The following is a 25667-nucleotide window of genomic DNA, read 5'->3' on the forward strand; positions in this document are numbered from 1 at the left end:
TGGCAACAAGTAGAAAATACAGCACCCAATACTGTACAGTACTTACATTCCCTTAGGGAGTCCAGCAGTTGGGGTTCCCGACGGACCAGGTCGCTCCATCGGCGCTGGAGGACCCTCACTGGTCTCTCTCTGCGGAAGCGCACCCTGATGGCTTGGCTAGCCTCCTGGTAGGCCTCCACAACCTCTCGGTTGGACACCAGGGGCCTGTCCCGCCAAGCCACCAGGACCAGGAGCTCTCCACGCCTGAAGGGCCTAGCTCTGCGTGGTGCAGCCATCTCTGTTATCTTGAAAGACAATAAAAATGGCGCCCTGATCACGTGCGTCCTGTGCGGAACAAGCGTTGCATTCTGCGCGCCTGCCAGTGAGTAGTGAGTAGTTTATCACTGGCCAATCAGCTCCTACAGTAACTGTGAATTTACTGTACTGTACATGCTTGGCTTGAAAAAATGACAGGTACTGTACAGCACAGTAATGTACTGTACTACAGTACACAGTAACAGCTGATTGACCACTGATAAAAAACAGACATTGTATCACTTCAACAAGCTTACTAAATCTACAGTACCACTGTATACTGTACATGACTGTAACAGTACTGTGTGTAAAAGTAAAATGATTCCTATACGAATCAGTAACTTACTGTGAATGTCATAACACCAAAATGTGGCCACCGTTAGAACATATACTGAGATGCATTAGCGTCCGTGCCGCTCCAGTATAGTTCCAGTATAGTACCCGTGCAGACGCTCAAGCGCCCATGCAAATTTAGACGCCAAGAAAGCCTTATTGGTAACCGTAATTTTTTATGTGTGTTAAAACTACAATACTGTACTAGCCAAAGGCCAGCACCTTTCAACAAAACCAATGAGACGTACAATACAGTATAGTATAATTTAATGTGATGATTCTGTACGCAATTCAATGTAATTTTATTTATTAGTGTGTACACTATCTATAGAACAGTACAGCTTGGTGGACACCACACAATAGTAGTAAAGCACTTTACTGTAGTACTCTGCCGTAATAACAACTCAGACGCAAAGCGTCTCATTACTGGAACGTCTGTGCAACTGGGTCGCAAGAGCGTCCATCAGAGACGCTCCTTCATGTCAAACAAATGTAGCGCCTCTCTGCCCGCGTCAGCATGATCCTCTCCTCCAAAGAGACGGGATCATGCTCGTGCCAGTGGTGTGAGAGAGCCGCTGACTAGGCTTGCCAGGGACAATAAATTATTTACTGTAGTTCCTGCGCTTCATGCACGCGCTGCAGCACAAATTTTACACATGCGCAAAGAGGTTTTCAAAAGTGACATCTGGTGGATGATTACTGGTATTGCACTCATCAGGAGACACCACGGCGAATCGCCAAGCATTTAAAATGTATTGCGATGGTGGGCGCCGTGGCCAGCCATGGCCAGCTGGTGGAACTCTCGCCATAGGTAGCCAAGATGGGACCTGCCCCATCTGTATTCCTATTATTTCTGTTATAGACACTTATGGGGTGTTTACCCTCTCAGCAGTATTACACTAGTGGGTGTTTTTGCTATCTATATTTGTATGAAATGGGACCAATTCAGAATTCGGAACACCACAAACAAGACTATTACCAGCTGAAACCCTCCTTAAAGCAACTCAAGACCAGTGTATCTATTTATACTGTAAGCATTTTTGGTTGATTATGCATTTGTTATGGTGCCTTCACATGAAAGGTGTAGTAAGTCATTGTTCCTCTTCTGTTTCCAGAGGATGTATCAAGCCAATGTGACCACTATTACCACAATCTATCTTTTGGGACTACAGACCCCTCAAAGTTTAACATTTTTAGTCTTCTTCATTCTTTTTACCTTTTACTGTATGACCATTTGTGGGAACCTCCTGATCATCACTCTGGTGGCACACAGCAGGACCCTCCACACTCCTATGTACTTCTTCCTCACGCACCTCTCTGTATCAGACATCTTACTGGCCACAGATATTCTTCCTAACATGCTTCATGCTACTATGGCAAAACCCAACAGAATGTCGTTTACTGACTGTATCGCTCAGTTTTACTTCTTCGATGTCTCGGAAACCTCGGAGTGTCTTCTTCTGACGGTTATGAGTTATGACAGATACCTAGCCATCTGCAAACCCCTGCACTATGTGTCTCTAATGAACACACAAACTTGCCTGAAAATGGTTATTGTAACCTGGATTCTGAGTTTTTCCGTCGTATTGATCCACACTCTAACAATAACCAAATTACACTTCTGTGGACCAGATGTCATTGACCACTTCTTCTGTGACCTTGCTCCTCTTCTAGAACTTTCTTGCTCAGATACCAGCTTAGTTGAGTTAGAGGTGACCTGTTTGAGTGCTCTTTTGGTTGTCGTACCATTCCTGATTATCATTCTATCATACGTTTATATAATAGCTGCCATTTTACAGATCCCATCGAATACTGGGAGACACAAAGCTTTCTCAACCTGCAGTTCCCACCTCGCCGTTGTGTCTATGTATTATGGAACACTGGTTTGTGTTTATTTGGTTCCAGACAGAAGATATTCCTGGAACATCAGCCAAGTGCTATCCCTGCTGTATACTGTGGTCACCCCATTGATGAATCCAATTATATACAGCCTAAGAAATAAAGAGTTAAAGAAAGCAGCTTATAACATAATTGGTGACTTCCGAAACTGTCAGTCAAAGGCAAAAAAAGAGCTGTGATGAATTCATTCTTGGAAATTATTTCTAAAAATAACTTTTTTTTAAATTGTATTGGCTAAAATAGTTTTCTTATGATTATGATAATGATGTATATCATCATCAACACTAATATTATTATTATTATTATTATTATTATTATTATTATTATTATTATTATTATTTTTGTATATTTTTGTTAACAAATTATAGTTCACCACAGTTCTTGGAAGTTGGTGCAAACAGACTATACAAAAAGCAGAAACATACGAGATAGACAAGAAAAATACAAATAAAAGAACAAAGGCTACTGTTTAAAGTTTAACGGTCCATACACACTGGGCGACTAGGCCCAGCGTGTATGGACAGTGATGATGACAATCATCGATACGGGGAAAGACGCTCAGTGCATACACACTGAGCGGCTTTCCCCCTGCCCGGCGCGGACAAAGGCTTATATATTTGCGCTATGCAAATCCATCCTAAAAGCCGCTCATCTGCTGGTATAACTAGCAGATGAGCGGCTTTCCCGGCAAGGATGCGGGAGCGCGCAGCAGCGCTCACCACTCATCGCCGGACCATACACATAGTTACATAGTCACATAGTAGGTAAGGCTGAATAAAGACTTGTATCCATCCAGTTCAACCTCGGTTTATAATACAAAGAAATACTAGTGCTATCTAAAAATAATTAATTCCCCTTTTTACAGCAGGTGAGATAGTCCCCTGCGTCGTTTTTTTAAAAGGAATGCTCAATCCTTTATTAGTAGCAGAAAAAGTAGTAGCAGAAAAAGACAAACGACATATAAAAACTGCGCCGGGGACTACTAATATATAATAAGATTTATTACCTATAAACATATCACTGGCCAGTGAAGAATTAAAAGGAAAAATAAAAAATAGGTAGCATAAAAAAATATATTATACACAGATATATAGCATAACATATCAATCAAATTTAACAGTTTGCAGCTAGGTTATGTTATTCAAATGAAAGAAGACATGGAGGTGACTGCGCTAATAAACAAATTATAACATGGTGCTCATATCAATATTAAGAGTGTTTAATATACAATTTATAGCATACACTGTACAATAAAAATTAGGTTAATGATTTAAAAAGATTTTGGATTTTTTAAAAATGAGGGGGGGAGGGAGAAAAGGAAGGATATCAGGGGGTGACTCGACTGGTTTGATAGTCCATACGGTACCGTATTTTTGGGCCAGCTGGTTGGGTAGTAGTCCTTTTCCGTTTAGGGTAACACCTCACTGTTATTTGGTGGTTTTGGTGGCTCCGAATAACCCTGTGGAGGGTGCAAGGTCTCCTGCAGATTTTCTAGCCCAATAGATGGTACAGTTAGGGGTATCTCTGGGTGTTTGTAGATCCCAGGAGGAGTTTGAGTCCAACAAACCGAAATGTCTTCAGAGGCTAAACGGTTTTATAGCAGAAGTGAAAAGGTAGATCCAGTCAGTCAGCCCCAGGTGATTCACCAACGTGTTTTGCTCCTATAGGGAGCTTTTGACACCTTGATAAAGCTCCCTATAGGAGCAAAACGCATTGTCTATATTGGGGGGTGACACCCCCATTTTTTGTACTGCCGCTTGACCACACAGCCCAATCTTCTGCGCCTCCACTAAGATAACCCAGTTATCTTATTTATTTTTTCATATATTATTCAAATGCCTTGCAGTAGTGTTAATAGTCCTTATAGATTTCCTTATTGGAAAGCATGCAGGTTAGTAGTGTTAGGATGTAAAATATGGAGCAATTTGACTCTGCAGTACGGTGACTCTGCTTCAGAGCCCTTAGATGCGCCTCAGCTGAGGCAGCCTTATCAGGATCTTCATACAATATACCCATGGCTTTAGAAAACGAGTCAACAGACCTAAGGTCTGGACTATCCGCTTTCAGGCCAAATGCCTATATCTGAGGATCCCCATGAAGAAGTGAGATTATCCAACCAACTCTCTCTGAGCCTGAAGAGAGAAGATGTAAGCAGAAATACAGTGTCAAGCAGCGAGATGGCCACTGTGGCTTACCTGCTGTGTCCCCAAGCTCCAGATCATTGCGCCAGAGTCTCAAGGAAGGAGGCTGGGTCCTCTGCAAGGAAGTGTCAAGGACATTGCTAGGGAATGCACCGAACTTCCGTTTTTCCTCCTCGGCAGCAGGGCACACGGGCTGCGGGTGGCACCTGATGTCACATGCCTGCATAGTGGTGCATTTGAATAAAGCAATGTCCTGATGCTCCCTGTCCAGCATGTTCCTGGTACCAGCCTGGTTCCTGTCAGCTGCAGCATCTTCTTGTATTAGTCTGTCGTTCAATAGCACCCAGATACTGTAAAGGTCTATACACACTGGGCGATTATGCCCAGCGTGTATAGACAGCGATGATCGCTATCATTACTGGGGGGAAAGCCGCTCAGTGCATAGGCACTGAGTGGCTTTCAACCTGCCTGGTGCCGTCAGAAGGGGGTGGGCGGCTTTGCATAGTGCATCGCTATGCAAAGCCGTCCTCAAAGCCGCTCATCTGCTGGTAAAACCAGCAGATGAGCGGCTTTCCCAGCGCCAAACATACTGGGCGGCTTTGAGCTGAAAGCAGCTCAAAGTTGGTATTTTGAGCGGCTTTCAGCTCAAAAATTGGCCAGTGTTTAAAAGTCAGGGGTCATTCCCTGCAGTTTGCCTTATATTTTTGTCTTCTGGCATTATCTTCTGCATTGTTGCAGTACCCAGCACAGTGGGCTCTGCTTCCTGTTGGGGTTAGGTTATTTACTTCCCCTGTGCGGGTAACAGCATTGGTAGTTTCTGTATTTTCCATCTGTGCATTATGCATCCTTTGTATTTCAGGGGTTTTGATTCCCAGGTTATAGCTTGTCTCCCTGCTTACCTGGCAGCTCCTGTGCTGCAGGAGTAGGGACAGCGGCGCCTCCTGCCATCTCCAGTCAGCGCTGGGCGGAAGTGTCGGGACGTTGCTAGGCAACGCCCCAAACTTCCGTCCATCACTGAAATGCAGGGCAGATGTTGCTAGGCAACGCCCTGAGCTTCCAGAGCACAGAAAGCCGGTTTCTGATGTCACCCACACCTGCAGGCGGGGTGACGGATATTTAAGGTGCATTCTTTCTCACCATAGCACGGTTATAGTGTCCCTGGACCCTGCCTTGCCTGTGTCTTAGTGATGTGTTACTGGCTTCCATTCAGAGCGCTCTGCCTGTCGGTTCATGTGCCTGAGCTGCAGCTGGAGATTGCTTCTGTGGTCCTGTCATCTCCCAGTTAATTCAGGGGTTCTCCCTATACTGCTTATTGTGTTACTTACCACCTTATGTGCATTGTTGCATTAGCATTTATTTATACTCCACCTCTGTGCATTGTTGCATTAGCATTTATTTATACTCCACCTCTGTGCATTATTGCATTTGCATTTATTCATATACCACCTCTGTGCATTGTTGCATTCACGTTTATTCATATACCACCTCTGTGACTTGTTGCATTCTCACCGGGTAAAACATATCCACTGTGTATTACTGCCACTTGTTGTTACCCAGATACACAGTAGAACCTTTGGTGGGTTCGCCCACCAGGGCCTCCTCAGGGTGGTTACGGCCTTTCCATATTGGGATTAGTTAGTTGTTCCTCTTTGCCCTTACAGTCGGGTGGTTACAGGTGAAGACTAGCCCTGCACATGTACTCTGACACCGGTCCAGGGCAACAGTGTTAGAGGGCAGGCGGGTTTCCGCCTCTGCTGGCCCTTACACTTGTGCATTGTTGCACCTGTTGGTCTTTATACCCAAGTCTGAGGTTCTGAGTGTGGCTGCAATATCATCCTTCCTTTGTGGTATTCCAAACTCCTGAGAGCAGCCTTGTCCCTCATAAGACCTGGCGGCACTACACTGGGGTTGGACCTAATTCAACCCCACAAATGTGGGTGTTAGAGGTGAAGCCTTAACTCGCAGGAGCCAAACAGGACCTTTGAATGACCGCAACTGGGTTCCCACACTCTGGTCTCCTTAACATTATATCCGGTCATGAACACACTCCCTTTTGGAGCTCATTGTGGATCCCAGTGCTGAGAATCCGGCCCACCTGTTTGCTGACCAGGTTCACCTCCTCACCCAGCAACTTCAAGATCTCATGTTGTGGGTTGAGTCACAGAAGGAGGTGAGGAGAGTTGCTCCAGTTATGACTTCCCAGGTTAAGGAACCTAAAATGAATCTGCCCAATCTCTTCTCAGGAGACCGGAGGCAATTTTTTTAATTTTAGGGAAAGCTGTAAGCTTTATTTTCACTTTATGTCATAGAAACATAGAAACATAGAATTTGACCGCAGATAAGAACCATTTGGTCCATCTAGTCTGCCCCTTTTTTTACCCTTCAGGTAATCTCAACCCTTTTTAATCCTTATTTCTTTGTAAGGATATTCATATGCTTATCCCAAGCATGTTTAAATTGTTCTACTGTCTTAGCCTCTACCACCTCTGATGGGAGTCTATTCCACTTATCCACTACCCTTTCTGTGAAGTAATTTTTTCTAACATTTCCCCTGAACCAACCTCCCTCCAGTTTCAGTGCATGTCCTCGTGTTCTATTACTTCTTTTCTTTTGAAGATTGAAATTTCCCTCCTGTACTATGTTAAAACCCTTGATATATTTGAAGATTTCTATCATGTCCCCCCCTTCTCTGCTCCAAACTATACATATTAAGATCTTTTAGTCTGTCCAGGTAAGTTTTGTGATGTAGGCCATGCACCATTTTAGTTGCCCTTCTTTGTACACTATCCAATGTATTTATATCCTTCTGAAGATATGGTCTCCAGAACTGGACACAGTATTCCAGATGACCTATAAAGTGGCATTATTACATCTTTTTTTCTGCTACTGATTCCTCTCCCTATGCAACCAAGCATCTGACTAGCCTTCCTCATTGCTTTGCTACATAGCTTTCCTGCCTTTAAGTCACTTGAAATAGTGACTCCTAGATCTCTTTCCTCCTCAGTAGTTTCCATTATAGTACCCTTGATACTATATTGAGCCTTTGGGTTATTGAGTCCCAAGTGCATAATTTTTTATTTTCTAGCATTAAACTGTAGTTGCCATGCTCTTGAACAATTCTCAAGTTTACTTACACGTAAATCATCAGTCATTTGATTTACCTCTCCTGGTGTGTCTACTCTGTTGCATATCTTTGGGTCATCTGCAAAAAGGCATACTTTTCCTTCAATACCATTTGCAATGTCACTAACATAGATATTAAAGAGCACTGGTCCAAATACAGATCCCTGGGGCACTGGTAACATTTCCCTCCATAGAATGCACTCCATTTACTACAACTGTCTGTTTCCTATCCTGAAACCAGGTTCTAATCCATTTAATTGTTTTATAATTAAATCCTGAACCTTTAAGTTTATTTAGCAGCCTGCGATGTGGGACAGTGTCAAATGCCTTACTAAAGTCTAGATATGCCACATCTACAGCCCCCCCTTCATTTAGTATTTTGGTCAGGAGTCCACTGACCTGAGGTCCGGACTATCTGCTCCAAGGCCAAATGCCCATGTCTGAGTTCTCCTTGAAACAGGGAGATAATCAGACCAACTCTCGTCCACTTTCTTCTGGTTCAGAGGCAAAGAGAGTTGGTCCCAGCACCATCAATCCTCATCATAGCAGTCATCATTTTGATGCTCCTACCCGCAATATTTTAAATAGAAACAGTGCACACATTCGATGTGCAGCCCAAACAGGTGTGTGTTCTTGCTGGGAAGGGGCATGGCCACATAATAGTACCCCCAATTCAAATTATGCCACACAGTAGTGCAACTTTATTCACATTATATCATGCGATGGTGTCCCTTATTCACGTTACATCACACAGTAGTACCACTTTACCTTATGTACATTACTCCTCACATTATTCACATTATACCCTTAGAAAATTATCCTGAGAAAATATTGTATTTTAAGCACTCTGAGTGGTGAGAATCTTTTCTTAGGAAAAACCGGTAAGGAGGCTATTGCAATAGTCAACGCGTGATATAATGAGTGCATGGATTAGAGTTTTTGCAGTGTCTTGTGTAAGGTATGGACACATTTTGAATATGTTTTTTTAGATGCATGTAACATGTTTTAGAGACAGATTGAATGTGAGGAATGAAGGACAGTTCAGAGTCGAGGATGACCCCTAGGCAGCGAACTTGTGGAGTAGGATTAATTGTTGTGTTCTCAACAGTGATAGAGATATCAGGTTGGCAACTACTCTTGGCTGGTGGGAATATAAATAATTCTATTTTCGAAATGTTGAGTTTGAGGTGGCGAGAGAAAATCCAAGATGAAATGGCAGAAAGACTTTCAGAGACACGGAGCAATACTGATGGTGACAATTTCGGGGGGGGGGGAATAGATAGATTTGATTATCATCAGCGTACAGATGATACTGAAATCCAAAAGAGTTAATTAGTTTCCCAAGTGAGGAGGTATAGATTGAGAAAAGCAGAGGACCTAAGACTGAGCCTTGTGGTACTCCAATGGACAGAGGTAGTGAGGAGGAGGTAATGAGGAGGAGGTAGAATCAGAGAAGCGAACACTGAAAGAGCAATTAGATAGGTAGGAAGAGAACCAAGAAAGGGCTATGTTCTGAAGACCTAGGGATTGTAGTGTTTGTATGAGAAGAGAGTGGTCGACAGTATAAAAGGCAGCTGAGAGATTTAGAAGAATACAAAGTGAGAAATGGCCTTTAGATTTAGCAGTGGCCAGATTATTGACTACTTTAGTCAGTGCTGTCTCTGTGGAGTGTTTAGAGCGAAAGCCTGACTGAAGTGGGTCCAATAAGTTGAAGGAGTTAGGATAGTGTGTGATGCGAGTGTAGGCAAGTCTCTCAAGTTGCTTGGAGAGGCAATGGAGCTGATAGATAGGACGGTAGTTAGAGAGACAGTTTGGATCAGAATTGTGTTTTTTTAGAATGGGAGTAATAAGCTTGAACAGAGAAGAAAATATACCAGTAGAGAGAGGTTACAGATTTTAGTTAAGCTTGGGATAAGCACAGGAGACAGAGCTTTACTGACTTGTAAGGGTATAGGATCAAGAGGAGAGTTAATGGAATAGGAAGATGAGAAGAGTGTGGATACTTCATCCTCACTTGTGGGGTCAAATGAGGAGAAAGTGGCAAAGGGCTCAGGAAAGGAAGTAAGAAAGTCACTGGCTGAAGAAGAGCAAGCCATTTCATCTTGGATTTTAGCAATCTTTTCCTTGAAAAAGTAAGCAAGCTCTTGCGCACTGATATTGGCAGGTGGGGGAGGGTGAAGGAGGGTAAAGAAGTTATTTAAATTTATTAAAAAGTCACTTGGGGTTAGTGGCATGTGAAAAGATGAGAGATTGAAAATAAGTTTGTTTAGCAGTGTCCAGAGCATTACGATAGGAGTGGTAGGTAGTCTTAAATGTGACATCACTTGGATTTTGAGATCGTTTTTGCATGTTTCTTTTTAATTTAGAGTGCCACGGTTGGCATCTATGCCCACATGGATTGTGAGGAGTAGCTGGAGCAGCTTCATCAAGGGAAGTTTGTAGAGTCTGGTTCATGTGGTTTACAGCTGTCTCAGGACAGGCAAGTGTAGAAATGGGTGAGAGCAGTTGTTGCAGAGAGGTAAGAAGTTGTAGAAAATTAATAGCATTGGTATTTCTGTGGGTTAGAAGAAGCTTGCATGATTTAGGTATTATAGAGTTTGAAGAAATGGAGGAGTTTAAGAAGGTGATGAGGTTGTGATCCGAGAGAGGGAATGGGCCGTTGGTGAATTCAGAAACAGAGCAAAGCCTAGTGAATACAAGATCAAGGCAGTGGCCCTCCTTGTGAGTAGAGGAGGCAGACTATTGGGTGAGGCTGAGAGAGGTGGTTAGAGAGAGGAGTTTAGAGGCATGAGGAGAAAGTGGGCTGTCAATAGCGATATTGAAATCACCCAAGATGATGGTGGAGATGTCAGAATGTAAGAAGTGTGGGAGCTAGGCAGATAAATCTTCCAGAAATTGTTGTTTGGGAAGCCCAGGTTGGCGATAGATAGCTGCGACATGCAGAGAGAAAGGCGTGAAAACCCTGATAGAGTGAACTTCAAATAATGTGAATGTGAGTGATGGAACCAGTGGTAGGATTGTGTATGTGCTCAACTGAGACAGTAATATACCTACCCCACATCCTTTATTATTACCAGGGCTGGAGGTGTGTGTGAAGTGGAAACCACCATGTGATAGTGCTGCAGTGAAAGTGGTGTCTGATTGCGTGAGCCAAGTCTCTGTAATAGCCAGCAGGTTGAAGTTGGCAGAGATTAAAAGTTGGTGGACTGATGTTAGAGCGTGCATTTAGTAAGGCACATTATAGTGACTTGGAGGGTGATGGGATACATGTGACATTTAGGAGGTTGGCTAGATTTCTATATTGCTTTGACTCAGCTGAATGTGAGTGTGGCAGGTAATTAGGGCCTGGATTTGTGGATATACCATCAGCTAATAAAAGCAGTAGAGCTAAATAAATGTTAGTGGAGGTTTGTGAATATTTGGTGTAGTGACAAGTTTTGGATGTTAAAGTGCATGTAGAGAAGTAAGTAAAAAGCTCATGAGTGTTAAGAAGAGGGGAGTGAATAAGGGAATCAGAAATGATCACAGAGGGGATAGTTGTAGGAGTAGTGTAGAATGAGTAGATTTTGAAATAAAATTTCATGACATGTATGTAAAAGAGTAGTTTGGCGAGCATGCTGTCAGTTATAGAGCTAAAGTTAATATTGGAAGGCAAAAGTATTATTAGTTATTTACCTTTCCTTAATGGTGTCAAAAGAAAAATGACTTATGGGCATTATGTGCAATGAAAGGTTTGTACAAAGAGCAAAATAAATTCCAACAATTGCAAGAGACTTAATGCCAGGCAGGCCAGGTGGGCTTTGTTTTTTGCTCAATTTAACTTTATCACCTTTCAGCCAGATTCTAGAAACATCAAGATTGATGCACTGTCCTTGAGTTTTTCAGCTAAAGTTAGGACACGATCTCAACCCTAATCCCTCCAGAAGTTATAGGCACCTGCAGAGCTATGTCTTCTCCTATAATAGCCACGTTCTAAGGGGTAAATTAGATTAATCCCAACCCCGGTGCCACCAGGACTTTGCAAGGAAACAAGGTGCCCAACACCTCCCGAGTGGCCAAGAGTGGCCAAGAGGGAAACTAACTAAAACTCGTAGAAATGGGAAACAAAACAAAATGTGGCACAACTGTCCTCCACGGGAAGAGATCCTCCAGCAGACCAACATACAATTTTATAATAAATAATCCCTACATAGGTTAAAAACACCAGGGAGTTGAGTGGAAGAATATGGGAGCAATCCTCCACTGAACTCCCAGGAATGCAACAATGCAAGAAGATGTTATGCAAATAAGTAATTCCTCACACCCACACTTGTAACTACAAAAAAACAGCTGGATTTCAACACAGTATGTCCTGGCTAATGGCATAAATGCAACAATGCATGAAGATGTTACAAATACACAATATAACCTGTGTGGAGCTGGATGGCAAAACCCCTAATATGAGAGAACATATAACTCCACACATATAAACTCAGCAGAAATATTGTACATGGAAAAACCAGCACTTTTGCATAACGGAAAGCACCAGGAACACCGGACCAAGGCAGGGTCAGGAGGGCAGAGGGATATGGCTGATGACCAGAGAACAGATTCAGACAGACTGCACCAAGACAGGGAAACAGACTAGGACAGGCTGCACTAGGATAATCACCGGCGTCTGGCTGAAAGGTAGCATGGAAGATAAAGTGAACACTCCCAATCAGAATACCTAATGCTGACAAGCTCCCTTAATGAGGGGACTTACTACAGGTGAGCAGCCTGAGACACAAGGCCCAGAGCTAATGGTCTAATTATACAACAGCTGCACTGCACATAGAGGACACAGGAGTTAGGTTGCATTTACACAGACCCAAGTAGGGGTAGTATCATGCACAGGACAAAAAGAGGGTCAAATGTATATGAGAAACCAACTAGAGAAATTGTATATTTGATGACATACAACAATTATGACGTTGGAGGTGCCTCCAGGAATCAAGTACCAGTATACTTAAAAAGAAGAGAAACGGTAATCCACAAGGAGTGGACAGCCGTTCGCAGACAAGGATTCCTTTTTGGAGGCACACTTTTAATTTGTTGAGAAAAATGTATAGTGAATGAGTTAAAAATTAACTTTTAATTCCGATTATTCTAAAATAGTGATAACTCTATTGAATGATATGAAGCAAAATTAGTTGTGTAGAGTTAAACAACAATTTACATATTTTGCATATTTTCATGTGAACAAAAAGAGGGCCACTGATATACTTTAATAAATTCGTATCAAAATCAGTGGCAGTTGGTGGTGTTATTTTACATAAACATTTAGCATGAATTATGCAAGTTTTAATTTAAAAAAAAAAAATTTTTGAACCTATAATAGGTTGGCTGATGACAGACCCAGGATATGTGATTTATCTGTAAATACTTTTTTATATTTAAATTTGAGAGTATAATATAAAGAGTCACATATAGTATCCCCAGATGGTAATTAGCCGTGTGTTGTAGAAACCATCTCAGTATGGTAACTGGCGCAGGTATCCTTGCAGGGATGGGAAAAGTAATGTACAGGGAGTTAGAGTCTAATCTTTCTGCTGCCCACCTTCTTCATAAACATGTTTATGAAGAAGGTGGGCAGCAGAAAGATTAGACTCTAACTCTAGATTAGACTCTAACTCACTGTACATTACTTTTCCCATCCCTGCAAGGATACCTGCGCCAGTTACCATACTGAGATGGTTTCTACAACACACGGCTAATTACCATCTGGGGATACTATATGTGACTCTTTATATTATACTCTTAAATTTAAATATAAAAAAGTATTTACAGATAAATCACATATCCTGGGTCTGACATCAGCCAACCTATTATAGGTTAAAAAAAAAAAAAAAAATTTAAATTAAAACTTGCATAATTCATGCTAAATGTTTATGTAAAATAACACCACCAATTGCCACTGATTTTGATACGAATTTATTAAAGTATATCAGTGGCCCTCTTTTTGTTCACATGAAAATATGCAAAATATGTAAATTGTTGTTTAACTCTACACAGCTAATTTTGCTTCATATCATTCAATAGAGTTATCACTATTTTAGAATAATCGGAATTAAAAGTTAATTTTTAACTCATTCACTATACATTTTTCTCAACAAATTAAAAGTGTGCCTCCAAAAAGGAATCCTTGTCTGCGAACGGCTGTCCACTCCTTGTGGATTACCATTTATCTTCTTTTTAAATATTTACACAGACCCGCCAGTGGTGGTTCGTCACATCTAGGCGGTTAACTGTTGTCAGGAGACCATTATCCTGCTCTCTCAGATTGTTGTAGGAGTTACACAGGGGTTGTTTGATAGGGTTCTACTTGCTCAGTCTTTAGCACCTAAGGCCACTCCATCAGGGAGGCTATTTGTTACTCCAAGGTTGCGAGAATTTTTTTTTTATTTCATACTTCTAAGACAGCAGGTCATCCGGGTACTTCTAAGACCCTTAAATTATTGTTGCGGGTGGTATGGTTGCCGTCTATGAGCAAGGACCTGGAAAGGTTAATTTTGTCATGTGAAGTCTGTGCCAGAAACAAATTTCTTTGTACTTCCCCTTTGGGACAGCTGCTTCCTTTGATAGTTCCTTTGAAACCATGGACACATATTTTGAAGGATGTCATTGTGGACCTGCCTCGTTCCACAGGTCATGATACCATTTGGGTTGTTGTAGACCGTTTTAGCAAAATGGCCCACTTTATTGCTTGTTGACCTTCCTTCGGCCCAGAAGTTAGCAGCATTATATATTTCTCATATGTTTCGTCTCCATGGACTACCCCTGGACCTCGTCTCAGACAGAGACTTCCTATTTGTTGCGAGATTTTGGAAAGCAGTCTGTTCGGCTTTAGAGATTAAGTTAAGTCCATCGTCTGGGTATCATCCTCAGTCCAATGGGCAGACGGAGGGGGTTAATCAGTCCCATGAGCAATTTTTACAGTGTTACAGTAGTATGTTTCCAAAAGCCAAAATGATTGGATGGAAAATTTGACTTTTACCGAATTTGCCTACAATAATGCATGGCATGCGTCTACTAAAATGTCTCATTTTTTCTGTAACCTTGGTCACCATCCCAGAGCTAACTCTTTTGTGTTCTGTTTTCTCTGGAGCAGGTAAATCCAGATGGGTGTCTGGTAAAAGAAAGATCTATTTAACAGTTTGTAAGGATCTTTCTACGGCCTTGTCTGCAAGACGTTTTTCTGACTGTCAAAGAAGACCATGTTCCTTTAAGATGGGGGATTGGTTATGGTTATCCACGAAGAATATTAGCTTTGTCTGCCCTCGCAGAAGTTGGGTCCCCACTTTATTGGGCCATTTAGAATTTTGAAGCAGAATAATTCAGTGGCATTCTGGCTCCGTCTTCCGAAAACACTCAAGGTTCATAACACTTTTCATTGCTCAAACTGCCTTTACAACCTAAGTCCCGGAGACCAGCTCCAGTTATTGTACAAGGCCATACAGAATTAATTGTTGATAGGATCTTAGATTCTAAGATTGTGCATAATCAATTATTTTTTCTCCTCCATTGGACGGGGTATGGACCAGAGGAGAGGTCTTGGATACCCGATAAGAGACTTCATGCTTCTTCTTTAAAGAAGAGATTCTTTGAGATTTTCCAGAAAAGCCAGGTCTTGGGGGTTGATGGACCCATCCTAAAGAGGGGGTACTATTAAGCGGTGAGATGGCCACTGCAGCTTACCTGCTGTGTCTCTGAGCTCCAGTGTGGATCGTTGCGCATGAGTCTCGGGGAAGGAGTCTGGTGGTGGCCAGCTCCTTCCTGGTGCTGCTGGGTCCTCTGCACAGAAGCATCGGGGATGTTGCAAAGCAATGCCCCGGACATCCAGTTTTCCGCCTTGGCAGCAGGCATGCTGGCTGTGGGTGGTGGCGGATGTCACATGCCTGCAGGCTGGGACATTTGAATAAATTCTGGCTTGCCTTACCCTCTGGCGCTAGTTATAGCGTTTGTTTAGCATTCTGCCAGCATTCTGGTGCTCCCGGTCCAGTGTGTTCCTGGTTCCAGCCTGGTTCCTGACCAGTGTGCCTGCCTATCAGCTGCAGCACCCTCCTGTCTTAGTCTGCCAGTCATCAGCTCTGAGACAAGTCATGGGTCATTCCTTACAGTTTGCCTTCTATTTTTGTCTTTTGGTATTATCTTCTTCATTGTTGCAGTTTACAGCACAGTGGGCTCTGCTTCCTGTTTTCGTTAGGTTATTTGCTTCCCCTATGTGAGTAATAGCATTGGTAGTTTCAGTATTTTCCATCTGTGCATTGTTACATCCTTTGTATTTCAGGGGTTTTGATTCCCATGTTACAGCTTGTGCACTGTTTAACCCATCGGTCTTTATACCCACATTTGGGGGGTCTGAGTGTGGCTGCAATTTCATCCCTCCTTTGTGGTATTCCAAACTCCTGTGAGCAGCCTTGTCCCTCATAAAACCTGGCGGCAATGGCCTCGGGCCGGACCTAATTCGGCCCCACAAACGTGGCTGTTAGAGGTGAAGCCTTAGCTCACAGGAGGAAAACTACCACAACTGCATCCCACACTCTTAACATACAGCTTACAACTTTCCTTAAAGTTAAAAAAATTGATATGAGTCCCCTGATAACCAATCAGGTAAATTCATTTTGGGTTCTTTTACCTGAGCAGAAATAGGCAGAGTTACTCTTCTCACCTCTTGTGACTCGACCCACAGCATGAGATCTTGTAATTGCTGGGTTAGGAGGTGGATCTGGTCAGCAAACAGGTGGACTGGATTTATCCAGATTAATCCAGAAGACGAAAGTTCAGGGTGTTGCCCAGCAACATCCCTGATGCTTCTGTCCTGATGCCCGGCAGACACCGGAAGGACATGGCCGCTGGAGGACCCTGCTGCCAAGGCTCCAGCATGAATGCTTCCCTCTGGAGCCCCTGGAACTGGCGATTAGTGGCTGAGGGACCGACTGCCCCCTATGAACTTGGCTCTTAATGCCCAATTCCTGCATCATTGACATCAAAAGGGTTGATTGCAGGTGTGAATTAAAAAAAAAAACAGGTGCGTCCAAATATTGTCCAAACATAAATGGACCAGAAGCAGAGGCCTTGTGAGCCCATCTGAGCTTTGGACAGGTAGAGTAGGAAATGAAACAAAACAGTGTTTAACCTGATGGCCATTGCTTGAATGGGAAATAAAAATGAATGATATCAAAAGTAGCAAATAGCATGTAGGACAAGGAGGATTGTTTTTTAGAAGTGCCCTTGGATTTGATGTCCCTCATATTGACCTTACTTTTAGACAGAATGCAGTTATTTACTGGCTGAAATGAAGGGGGAAATTTACTAAAGAAAATTTGTAAAAAAATAGGTGTATTTGTATCCAGAAATACACTTATTTTTGACATTTACTATCCCAAAAATACGGCAATTCGTATTCGTATTGATGTGCTATCAATACGAATACGAATTGCTGTATTTTCGGGATAGTAAATGTCAAAAATAAGTGTATTTCTGGATACAAATACACCTATTTTTTACACATTTCCTTTAGTAAATTTCCCCAGAAATGTCTAAGCCAATGGTTCTGAAACTTTTTTGAATCATTGTGCCCTAGAGAGTCAGAATTTCACTCTAAAGCCAATAGTTTCTTATCAAGAGATTCAGAAAAAATATAAAATTGGTACTTGTGTAGTTTCACGGTGGCACTTCCCAGCTGATCATATGCAAATCATAAGCAAATCGCCTGCAATATTTGCATACAATTTGCATATGATTTGATCTGCAACGCGATTTAGCACCCCCCACTATCCACGTCAGCCCGAAGTGTGGCAAGCGCAGCGAGCCCCGCAAGGGAATCCAGTACATGTCCTTCCAACCTGTTCTTACCCCACTATCCCCGTCAGCGTCAGAGTTGATTTTATAAAGTGTGGCGAGTGCAGCGAGTCACCGAGCCGAAGCACGGCGTCCGCAGCGAGCCCCGCGAAGGTACCCAGAAAATGAGCCCATAGCGTGGCGAGCGGCCGCAGAATACATGTCATGTAATCCGTGTCCCCTCACCGAACTCGCTGCATTCGCCAAGCTTCGGGCTTATTTTCCGCTGTGCTCACCACACTTCGGGCTCGTCGGCTTGCTGAGCTCACCACACTTTATAAAGTCAACTCCACGCCGATGTGCATAGTGGGGATATGAACAGGTCGCGATGACACGTACCGCGTCCCCTCGCAGGGCGCGCTGCGCTCGCTACACTTCGGGCTGACCTGGATAGTGGGGGTGTGCTCAATTGCATCGCGGATCGAATCGTATGCAAACCATATGCAAATTGCATAGAAACTGCATGCAATATTTGCATACGATGTGCGTATGATTTGCATATGATTTGCATACAATTTGCATATGATGCGATCCGCAGGGAAGTGCCGCCGTGAAACTACACAAGTACCATAAAATTTAGTAAATTGTGTTTATACAGTAGGTCATCCTTCGGTACTTAATGTTGTGAGGAACAGAATTCGTTTCTGTTTGTCCACATTTTATGACTGAAAGTCACAAGCATTGGCCTTGTCTATTACATGTTTCATAAATATTTTGAATTGGATCTTGACCACCAAACAAGGACATGCAAGTGTCCTGTGTCAACCAAGGGTGCCACAGTACACAGTTTGGAAACCACTGGTCAAAGCCTTTAACATCTCATAACAACCAGTCAGGTATTGTTATCAAATAGACTAGTGCACCGATGGTGGACCTTTGTATTATAAAAACCAAGACATTTTTATATATAAATTATAAATGTTATAAATGTATATTGCTGTACATTTATAACTGTAAACTACTGTATGTCAATTAATAACCTCTAAAGTGTTTTTAGATAACCAAACATTACTTGCCACAAGGGTTTCATTAGAAGATAAAAATGGAATAGACCTCGTAGTACTCTCCAAAGACTCCACTTCTCAACATTTTTTTTTATTGTAAGATCCTTGACTAATGTATAAAAAAGGTGCTGAGACAATGCATTATGGCAATGTTACAGATTGCAGAAGGTAATGCTGCAAGGAAATGTGTACAAACCATTACCTGTAGATGACCCTGGATATGAAGCAGATTTTTGTTTGGTGTGATGTTTCTTTTTATAACCCAACTACAGAATACTGTAAGTCTGTCTGAAATTTGATGTCTGTCAGATATATGTTGTTTGTCTATAATAGTTCATAGGAACAAAATATATGAACACTTTGAAAATTCAATATCCTTTTGTGATCAGTCTCAATAGTAATCAGATCAAAACATTTTAGCTTTGTACACTGATTGATTGATTCAGTGCTCAGATTTTGTTTCACAATCATGTATAGATACAGTATATGTCTAGCGTCCATTTGTGTGTCTCCAAAACACTGCCATTTGTAAGTGAAACTACATCTTTCCCTCTCACACATGCACAAACTTAAAGGCAATCACAAGGTAGCAGACTAACTTGTAAAGCATTTGCTTCAAGCAGGCTTACTAGTTATTTAATCAAAAAGCCAATCATTTCATTTATTTTTTTAATGTGTCTTAAATAACATACAAAAGTAAATATTTTATCTTGTTTAGAGTTGTTGTTGTTTTTTTTTTTTACAACATTTCAGTTTAATTTTATGACTATTCAACACATTTTTTTTATTTTTTCTCGGACGACATTCTTGTGGGTTTTTCTTTTAATCTTATTAATTTTACAGAAAATATAATGTAATTTTTGTGTTTGTTACACAGTGTATGATGATGAAATACAAGGTGAGGTATCTTTTTTTCTTTCAACAACAAACATGACTGCATGAAGAAAGTCATATTATTTTTATTCTGTAAAATGTAATTCTAATCCACCTTAATTTGTCTACTGTCTGCTTATGAAGGCAGCAAATTTGTCTTCAAGTGCTGGTTTTGCATTACATGATAACTTATTCTGTTGGGTGACTACTATTCTGTTAAAAAAAAAAAAACATGATCACTTTTTCTGTTGGGTGTCTACTATTCTGTTAAAAAAAAAAAAACAAGTATAATAGAATTAGCAACACAATGTTGTTTCTTTAGATTTGAAAATGTGACTATTGTGTGACAATTTTAAAAAATGATATTAAGCTTTGGGTTAAACAATATAAAATATGAAGTGCACAACTTGATTAATATATGTGTATAAAACCTCAGCAGATATTATCATTTTGTGTTTTTTTTTTTCTTTTGCAGAAATGTATAAATAAGGTAACATAATTTCAGCAGAGATAATGGCAACTATGGAGTTGACTAAAATGTTCCAATGGAAGTCAGTAAGTGTTAAAAATGAAAAATGAAGCTCCTAGAATGCAGTACTTTAAAATCAGCTGTTTGGAGGAATAAATTGCATTTATGGGGCATTACATGGTTTGCTCATGGGTACAACAGAATTTGTACAAGCCAAAAATGCTCCAACTCACAGGGTACGCAGAACAGTAAATAACTCAATATATTATTAAAAAATGTTCTACAGCTTCTTATTTAGTGCAGCGCTTTATACAGTACAGTTGAACAGTCACATCAGTCCCTGCCCCAGTGGAGCTTACATTCTACAATCCCTACCACATGTATACACGCACACAGACATTCTAAGTTTAATTTTGTTGGAAGCCAATTGACCTACCAGTACATTTATGGATTGTGGGAGGAAACCAGAGTACCCGGAGTAAACCCATGCAAGTAAGGGGAGACTATACAAACTCTGCACAGGTAGGGCCATGGTGGGAATAGAACCCACCATGGCCCTACATCACATGATGTGATGTGCACAGGAGCGATGTACGCTTCTGTGCACATCACATCGCACAGCACAAAAAGTATGTGCTGCACATACTTGTTTTTCTAGATTGCATCTCATTGCATTGCAAAACGTATGCAATGCGATCTAGTCCAAATTGTATACAATAACTAGCGACCCACCCCGGCTTCGCACAGGTAGCAATAATTAAAGATCACCGGTATGTGTGGAATCAGTACGTCTTCCCCTTTGAATTTGCCACAGATGATTGTTGTCTCTATTAAATTTGGTGACACTTTTTTGATGGTCAATCTGGTTCCGTAGCACAACTTTGAAAATTGCAAAAAAAAAAAACAAAAAAAAAAACATTTCTGTTGATCCGATTGCTACCAAACTTCACAGGATCACCCACTGGGCTAATCTGAAGGTTGCCTGAAAATTTCATCCCAATCGATCAAGCAGTTTTGGAGTCCATAGGGAACATACACACATAGATTTATATATATATATATAGATAGATTGTACCGTGTACGGGCACCTTTAGTAATAACATTAATCAGTAAGAAGTTCCAGTGATAGAATCGTTTAGTTTTGTGCCAATATGAAGACAAATATCTGGATGGCTGAAAGACAATGTCAAGGTCAGCAGTCAATAGTTTGACACCGAACGGTTGACATTGACAAAAGGTCAACATGCATAAGGTCCAAATTGATAAAAGGTTGACATGTACCAGGTTGACATTAACATAATTTTAGCATAAGCAAAGGGTATTGTTCAACACACGAAATAGTTGACATGAGTTTTCACAATGTTTGGGGAGTCCACGTGCTCATGTGTTGACATTGACTCCACAAAATGTGAAAACTTGCGGTGACCCTTTTCGTGTTTTGTTTTCCATGCCAACCTTTTGCCTGTGCCAACCATTTGTCACCATCGACCTTTTGTCGATGTTGACCTTATCCACATTGACCTTATGGTGTTGACCTATTGGGTGACATTCTATGGGATGAGATAATCTGACTTTGGCGAATTTTATCGCAAAATCGGCCGTTTTCACACTTTTTCCCGAATTCGCATATTTAATGAGATGCGAAAATCGGCAAAAAGTGCGGTTTTGCCGCGAAATCGCACTTTTTAGAAGTGCGATTTTTAGTTTTCGCCAGAACTCGCATCCAGATGTTTTCACATTGAAAAGTATACAATTCGCATATTTAATGAGATGCGAATTTGAAAAATGTGTCTAAAAATCTCAAAAAAATCAGACCAGGTTCTGATATGCAATTTGGCCAGAACCCTGCACAGATCATAGAGATCTGTGCATGGCCCTGTGTTAAAAAATGTGGAAAAGTGTTTTTTGACAAAAAAAATTGCGTGGGGTCCCCCCTCCTGAGCATAACCAGCCCCGGGCTCATTGAGCCAGGGCTGGTTCCAAAAATACGGGGGACAAAAAGCATAGGGGTCCCCCGTATTTCTGAAACCAGCCCCGGACTCTTGGACCGGTCCTGGTTCCAAAAATACGGGGGACAAAAAATCTGGGGTCCCCCGTATTTTGAAACCAGCACCGGGCTCCAACAGCACTCGGTGTCATGCCACAGCCGGGGGACACTTTTTATATAAGGTCCCCCGGCCGAAACATGAGCACCGTGGCTGGTCAGCCTTGGACGGGGTACCTGGAGGAGTGGGGACCCCCCCATAAAGGGGTCCCCCCCCCCAGGCTTCACCCGTCCAGGGCTGAAGCCCGGGGCTGTCACCGGTGTCCGTGGCCAGTGGACGCCGGCCTGATAGTGTTAAATCTTCCATAAATAACATTGCTTGATACAGAAGAACTACAAGTGCCAGCAGACCTCCCCCGCATGCTGGGACTTGGAGAACCACAAGTCCCAGCATGCGGGGCATTAATGGGCCCGCTGGGACTTGTAGTCCACCTGTAAAAAGAATGTTAAAAAAAACACACACACAGAGCAGTAAAACTTTATTGCACACACACACACCTCACTTTTACACCGCTATACATACCGATCCAGGATCCAGCGCTGGTCTCTCTGCAGCAGAGCCGGACAGCCCGCACTGACAGCGGGCTGAACCGGCTTCCTCCGATGCAGCTAACAGCTTCTGTCGCGCTGTCCGAGCGCTACAGAGGCTGAGAGCGTGATTGGCCGATGCGTCTCCATGGAGACGCATAGCTCAGCCCTGATTGGCTGAGCTATGCGTCTCCATGGAGACGCATAAGCCAAAGACGCTCTCAGCCTCTGTAGCGCTGGGACAGCGCTACAGAGGCTGTTAGCGGCATCGGAGAGAGCCGGTTGTCCCCACTGTCAGTGCGGGGGTAGCCGGCTCTGCAGCAGAAGGGAGACCAGCGCTGGATCCTGGATCGGTGAGTATGTGGGTGTAAAAGTGAGGTGTGTGTGTGTGCAATAAAGTTTTACTTCTCTGTGTGTGTGTTTTTTTAAACATTCTTTTTACAGGTGGACTACAAGTCCCAGCGGGCCCATTAATGCCCCGCATGCTGGGACTTGTGGTTCTCCAAGTCCCAGCATGCGGGGGAGGTCTGCTGGCACTTGTAGTTCTTCTGTATCAAGCAATGTTATTTATGGAAGATTTAACACTATCAGGCCGGCGTCCACTGGCCACGGACGCCGGTGACAGCCCCGGGCTTCAGCCCTGGACGGGTGAAGCCTGGGGGGGGGGACCCCTTTATGGGGGGGTCCCCACTCCTCCAGGTACCCCGTCCAAGGCTGACCAGCCACGGTGCTCATGTTTCGGCCGGGGGACCTTATATAAAAAGTGTCCCCCGGCTGTGGCATGACACCGAGTGCTGTTGGAGCCCGGTGCTGGTTTCAAAATACGGGGGACCCCCAGATTTTTTGTCCCCCGTATTTTTGGAACCAGGACCGGTCCAAGAGTCCGGGGCTGGTTTCAGAAATACGGGGGACCCCTATGCTTTTTGTCCCCCGTATTTTTGGAACCAGCCCCAGCTCAATGAGCCCGGGGCTGGTTATGCTCAGGAGGGGGGGACCCCACGCCATTTTTTTTTTTGATGAACAAAAAATCGCACATTTCCTTAAATTCGCACATTTTCATGCCTAAAATTCGCACATTTTCATGCCTAAAATTCGCACATTATCGCACCTAATCGCACTTTTCATTCCAGAATTCGCACCTCATTAAATATGCGAATTCGCGGCAAAAATGCGATATTAAAAAAGTGCGATAATGGGCGATTTTGAAAGTGCGAAAAAATCTCATCCCATAGAATGTCACCCAGAGACTCTTAACCTAGACATTGTCTGTAACCTGATCCACACCCATGAGGAATGTTGTTTCTCTACATGTGTAAACACCAGTGCTGCAGACAGTAAATTCCACAGCCAAATGTAGAACAAAGCTAATTTTTTCTTAAGCACTTTTATAAATGTTGCTCATCTTCGGTGTCCTCACTTAACTAAGAGCATTGCACCAATTGCATCTGCAGAAAAAATGATACACTTTAGGTAGAAATTCTAAATACAAAATAAGAGGTTGTATAGCACAGAATAATTTTAAATATCGTAAGTAATTAAATATGACCGTTATTATTTTTGTCATATATTTTTTGTTTTTAGGTGAACACCAGTCTCATCACTGAATTCATTCTCATGGGATTTGAGGTTTTACACCACCTAAACGTTTTATTGTTTCTCCAAGTTCTTTTGGTTTACTGCGTGACAATATGTGGAAACCTCTTGATCATCATGTTGGTGTCCTACAGCAGGACTCTCCAGTCCCCCATGTACTTCTTCCTCACACAGCTGTCCCTATCTGACATCTTACTGACAACAAGCATTGTGCCTAAGATGCTTGATGTTGTCCTCAATGGGGTGAGTATTATATCTTTTATAGGGTGTATTACTCAGTTTTGTTTCTTCTCATTTTCAGAATGTCAACAGTGTTTAATGCTGACAGTTATGTCTTACGACAGATACTTGGCCATCTGTAACCCTTTGTGCTACAATTCTATAATGAACCACCAGCTGTGTCTAAAAATGGTTATAATGTGTTGGTTATTAAGCATTTGTGTAGCACTGATGAACACAGTTTCTGTAAGTTCTTTGCATTTTTGTGGGCCTAACATCATTGACCATTTCTTCTGCGATTATTCTCCTCTATTAAAACTATCTTGTTCAGATACATATAGAGTGGAATTAGCTGGCATGATTTCCAGTTATCCTGTCATTGTCTTCCCATTTGTAATCATCATTATATCCTACGTTAATATTATTTGGATTATAATAAGGATCCCATCTGCTTCTGGCAGACAGAAAACCTTCTCTACCTGTAGCTCCCACCTCACCGCGGTGTCCACTTTCTATATAACACTGATATCAATGTACGTTCTTCCAGCCAGAGAACAATCCACATACATGAGTAAAATTAGATCATTACTGTACACAGTCATAACACCATTATTAAATCCAATCATATATAGTTTGAGAAATAAAGATATTAAGAATGCTTTCAAAAAGGTGACTAATTGTTTCACAAAATAATACCTATAATATTTTTATACCTGTTGATTAAGCAATAAATGTGAATGATAGTTTCATTTTTTTAAAGATCTCCTTTTCCATAATAATAATAATAATAATAATAATAATAATAATAATATTGTTATTATTATTATTATTATTATTATTATTTATTATATTATATTATCCTTTTGTATATAAACTGTTTCAGTACAATTTCAGCCATGCGGAACAAGTCCTTAAAATATAAATATATTTATAGAATCTATATATAGAGTGTATATATATATATATATATATATATATATATATGCAGAAAAATGTAGAAGGAAGCGCTTCTTAGTGTAATAACGTTTTATTAAAAGGCAATCTGCCACTTTGTAAAAGTTAAAAAGAATTACAAAGACTCGTACCACACAATACATCAGTGTGGGCTTAAATACCACATGATATAAACAGAATTTCCAAACGACACACGTCACCGTCAATGATGTGGGGCTGGGGAACTTTAGCTGGTCACAACGCGCTGGATCTGTAGCTGGCTGCCACGATTTTTTCCAGGTCACAGCAGCTCTCCCTCTCCCGTACAGTGATCAATGTGCAGGTAAGCGTCT

General features: G+C 41.9%; 2 protein-coding genes across 2 annotated transcripts; both read left to right on the forward strand.

Moving 5' to 3' along the window:
* The first annotated feature begins 1745 nt into the window (after window positions 1-1745).
* LOC146073428 (olfactory receptor 1468-like) lies at window positions 1746-2705 on the forward strand. Its single transcript, XM_083180605.1, has one exon. The coding sequence runs from the start codon at window positions 1746-1748 to the stop codon at window positions 2703-2705; it is 960 nt and encodes a 319-aa protein (XP_083036731.1).
* A 1893-nt stretch (window positions 2706-4598) lies between these two features.
* LOC146073429 (olfactory receptor 10A7-like) lies at window positions 4599-25074 on the forward strand. The gene is made up of 4 exons (XM_083180607.1): window positions 4599-4673; window positions 6727-6837; window positions 19533-19553; window positions 24151-25074. The coding sequence occupies exons 1-4, from the start codon at window positions 4599-4601 to the stop codon at window positions 25072-25074; spliced, it is 1131 nt and encodes a 376-aa protein (XP_083036733.1).
* The last annotated feature ends 593 nt before the right edge of the window (window positions 25075-25667 follow it).

Source organism: Crinia signifera, chromosome 4 (assembly GCF_055691185.1).
Source record: "Crinia signifera chromosome 4, ASM5569118v1, whole genome shotgun sequence".
Taxonomy (NCBI): domain Eukaryota; kingdom Metazoa; phylum Chordata; class Amphibia; order Anura; family Myobatrachidae; genus Crinia; species Crinia signifera.

Excerpts from the sequence above, each read along its gene's own strand:
- LOC146073428 (XM_083180605.1), top strand. The coding sequence starts at position 1,746 with ATGTATCAAGCCAATGTGACCACTATTACCACAATCTATCTTTTGGGA.
- LOC146073429 (XM_083180607.1), top strand. The coding sequence starts at position 4,599 with ATGCCTATATCTGAGGATCCCCATGAAGAAGTGAGATTATCCAACCAA. Across the intron at positions 4,674-6,726 it reads TGAGCCTGAAGAGAGAAGAT|CTCATTGTGGATCCCAGTGC; the intron begins GTAAGCAGAAAT and ends TCCCTTTTGGAG. Across the intron at positions 19,554-24,150 it reads GTATGATGATGAAATACAAG|GTGAACACCAGTCTCATCAC; the intron begins GTGAGGTATCTT and ends TTTTGTTTTTAG.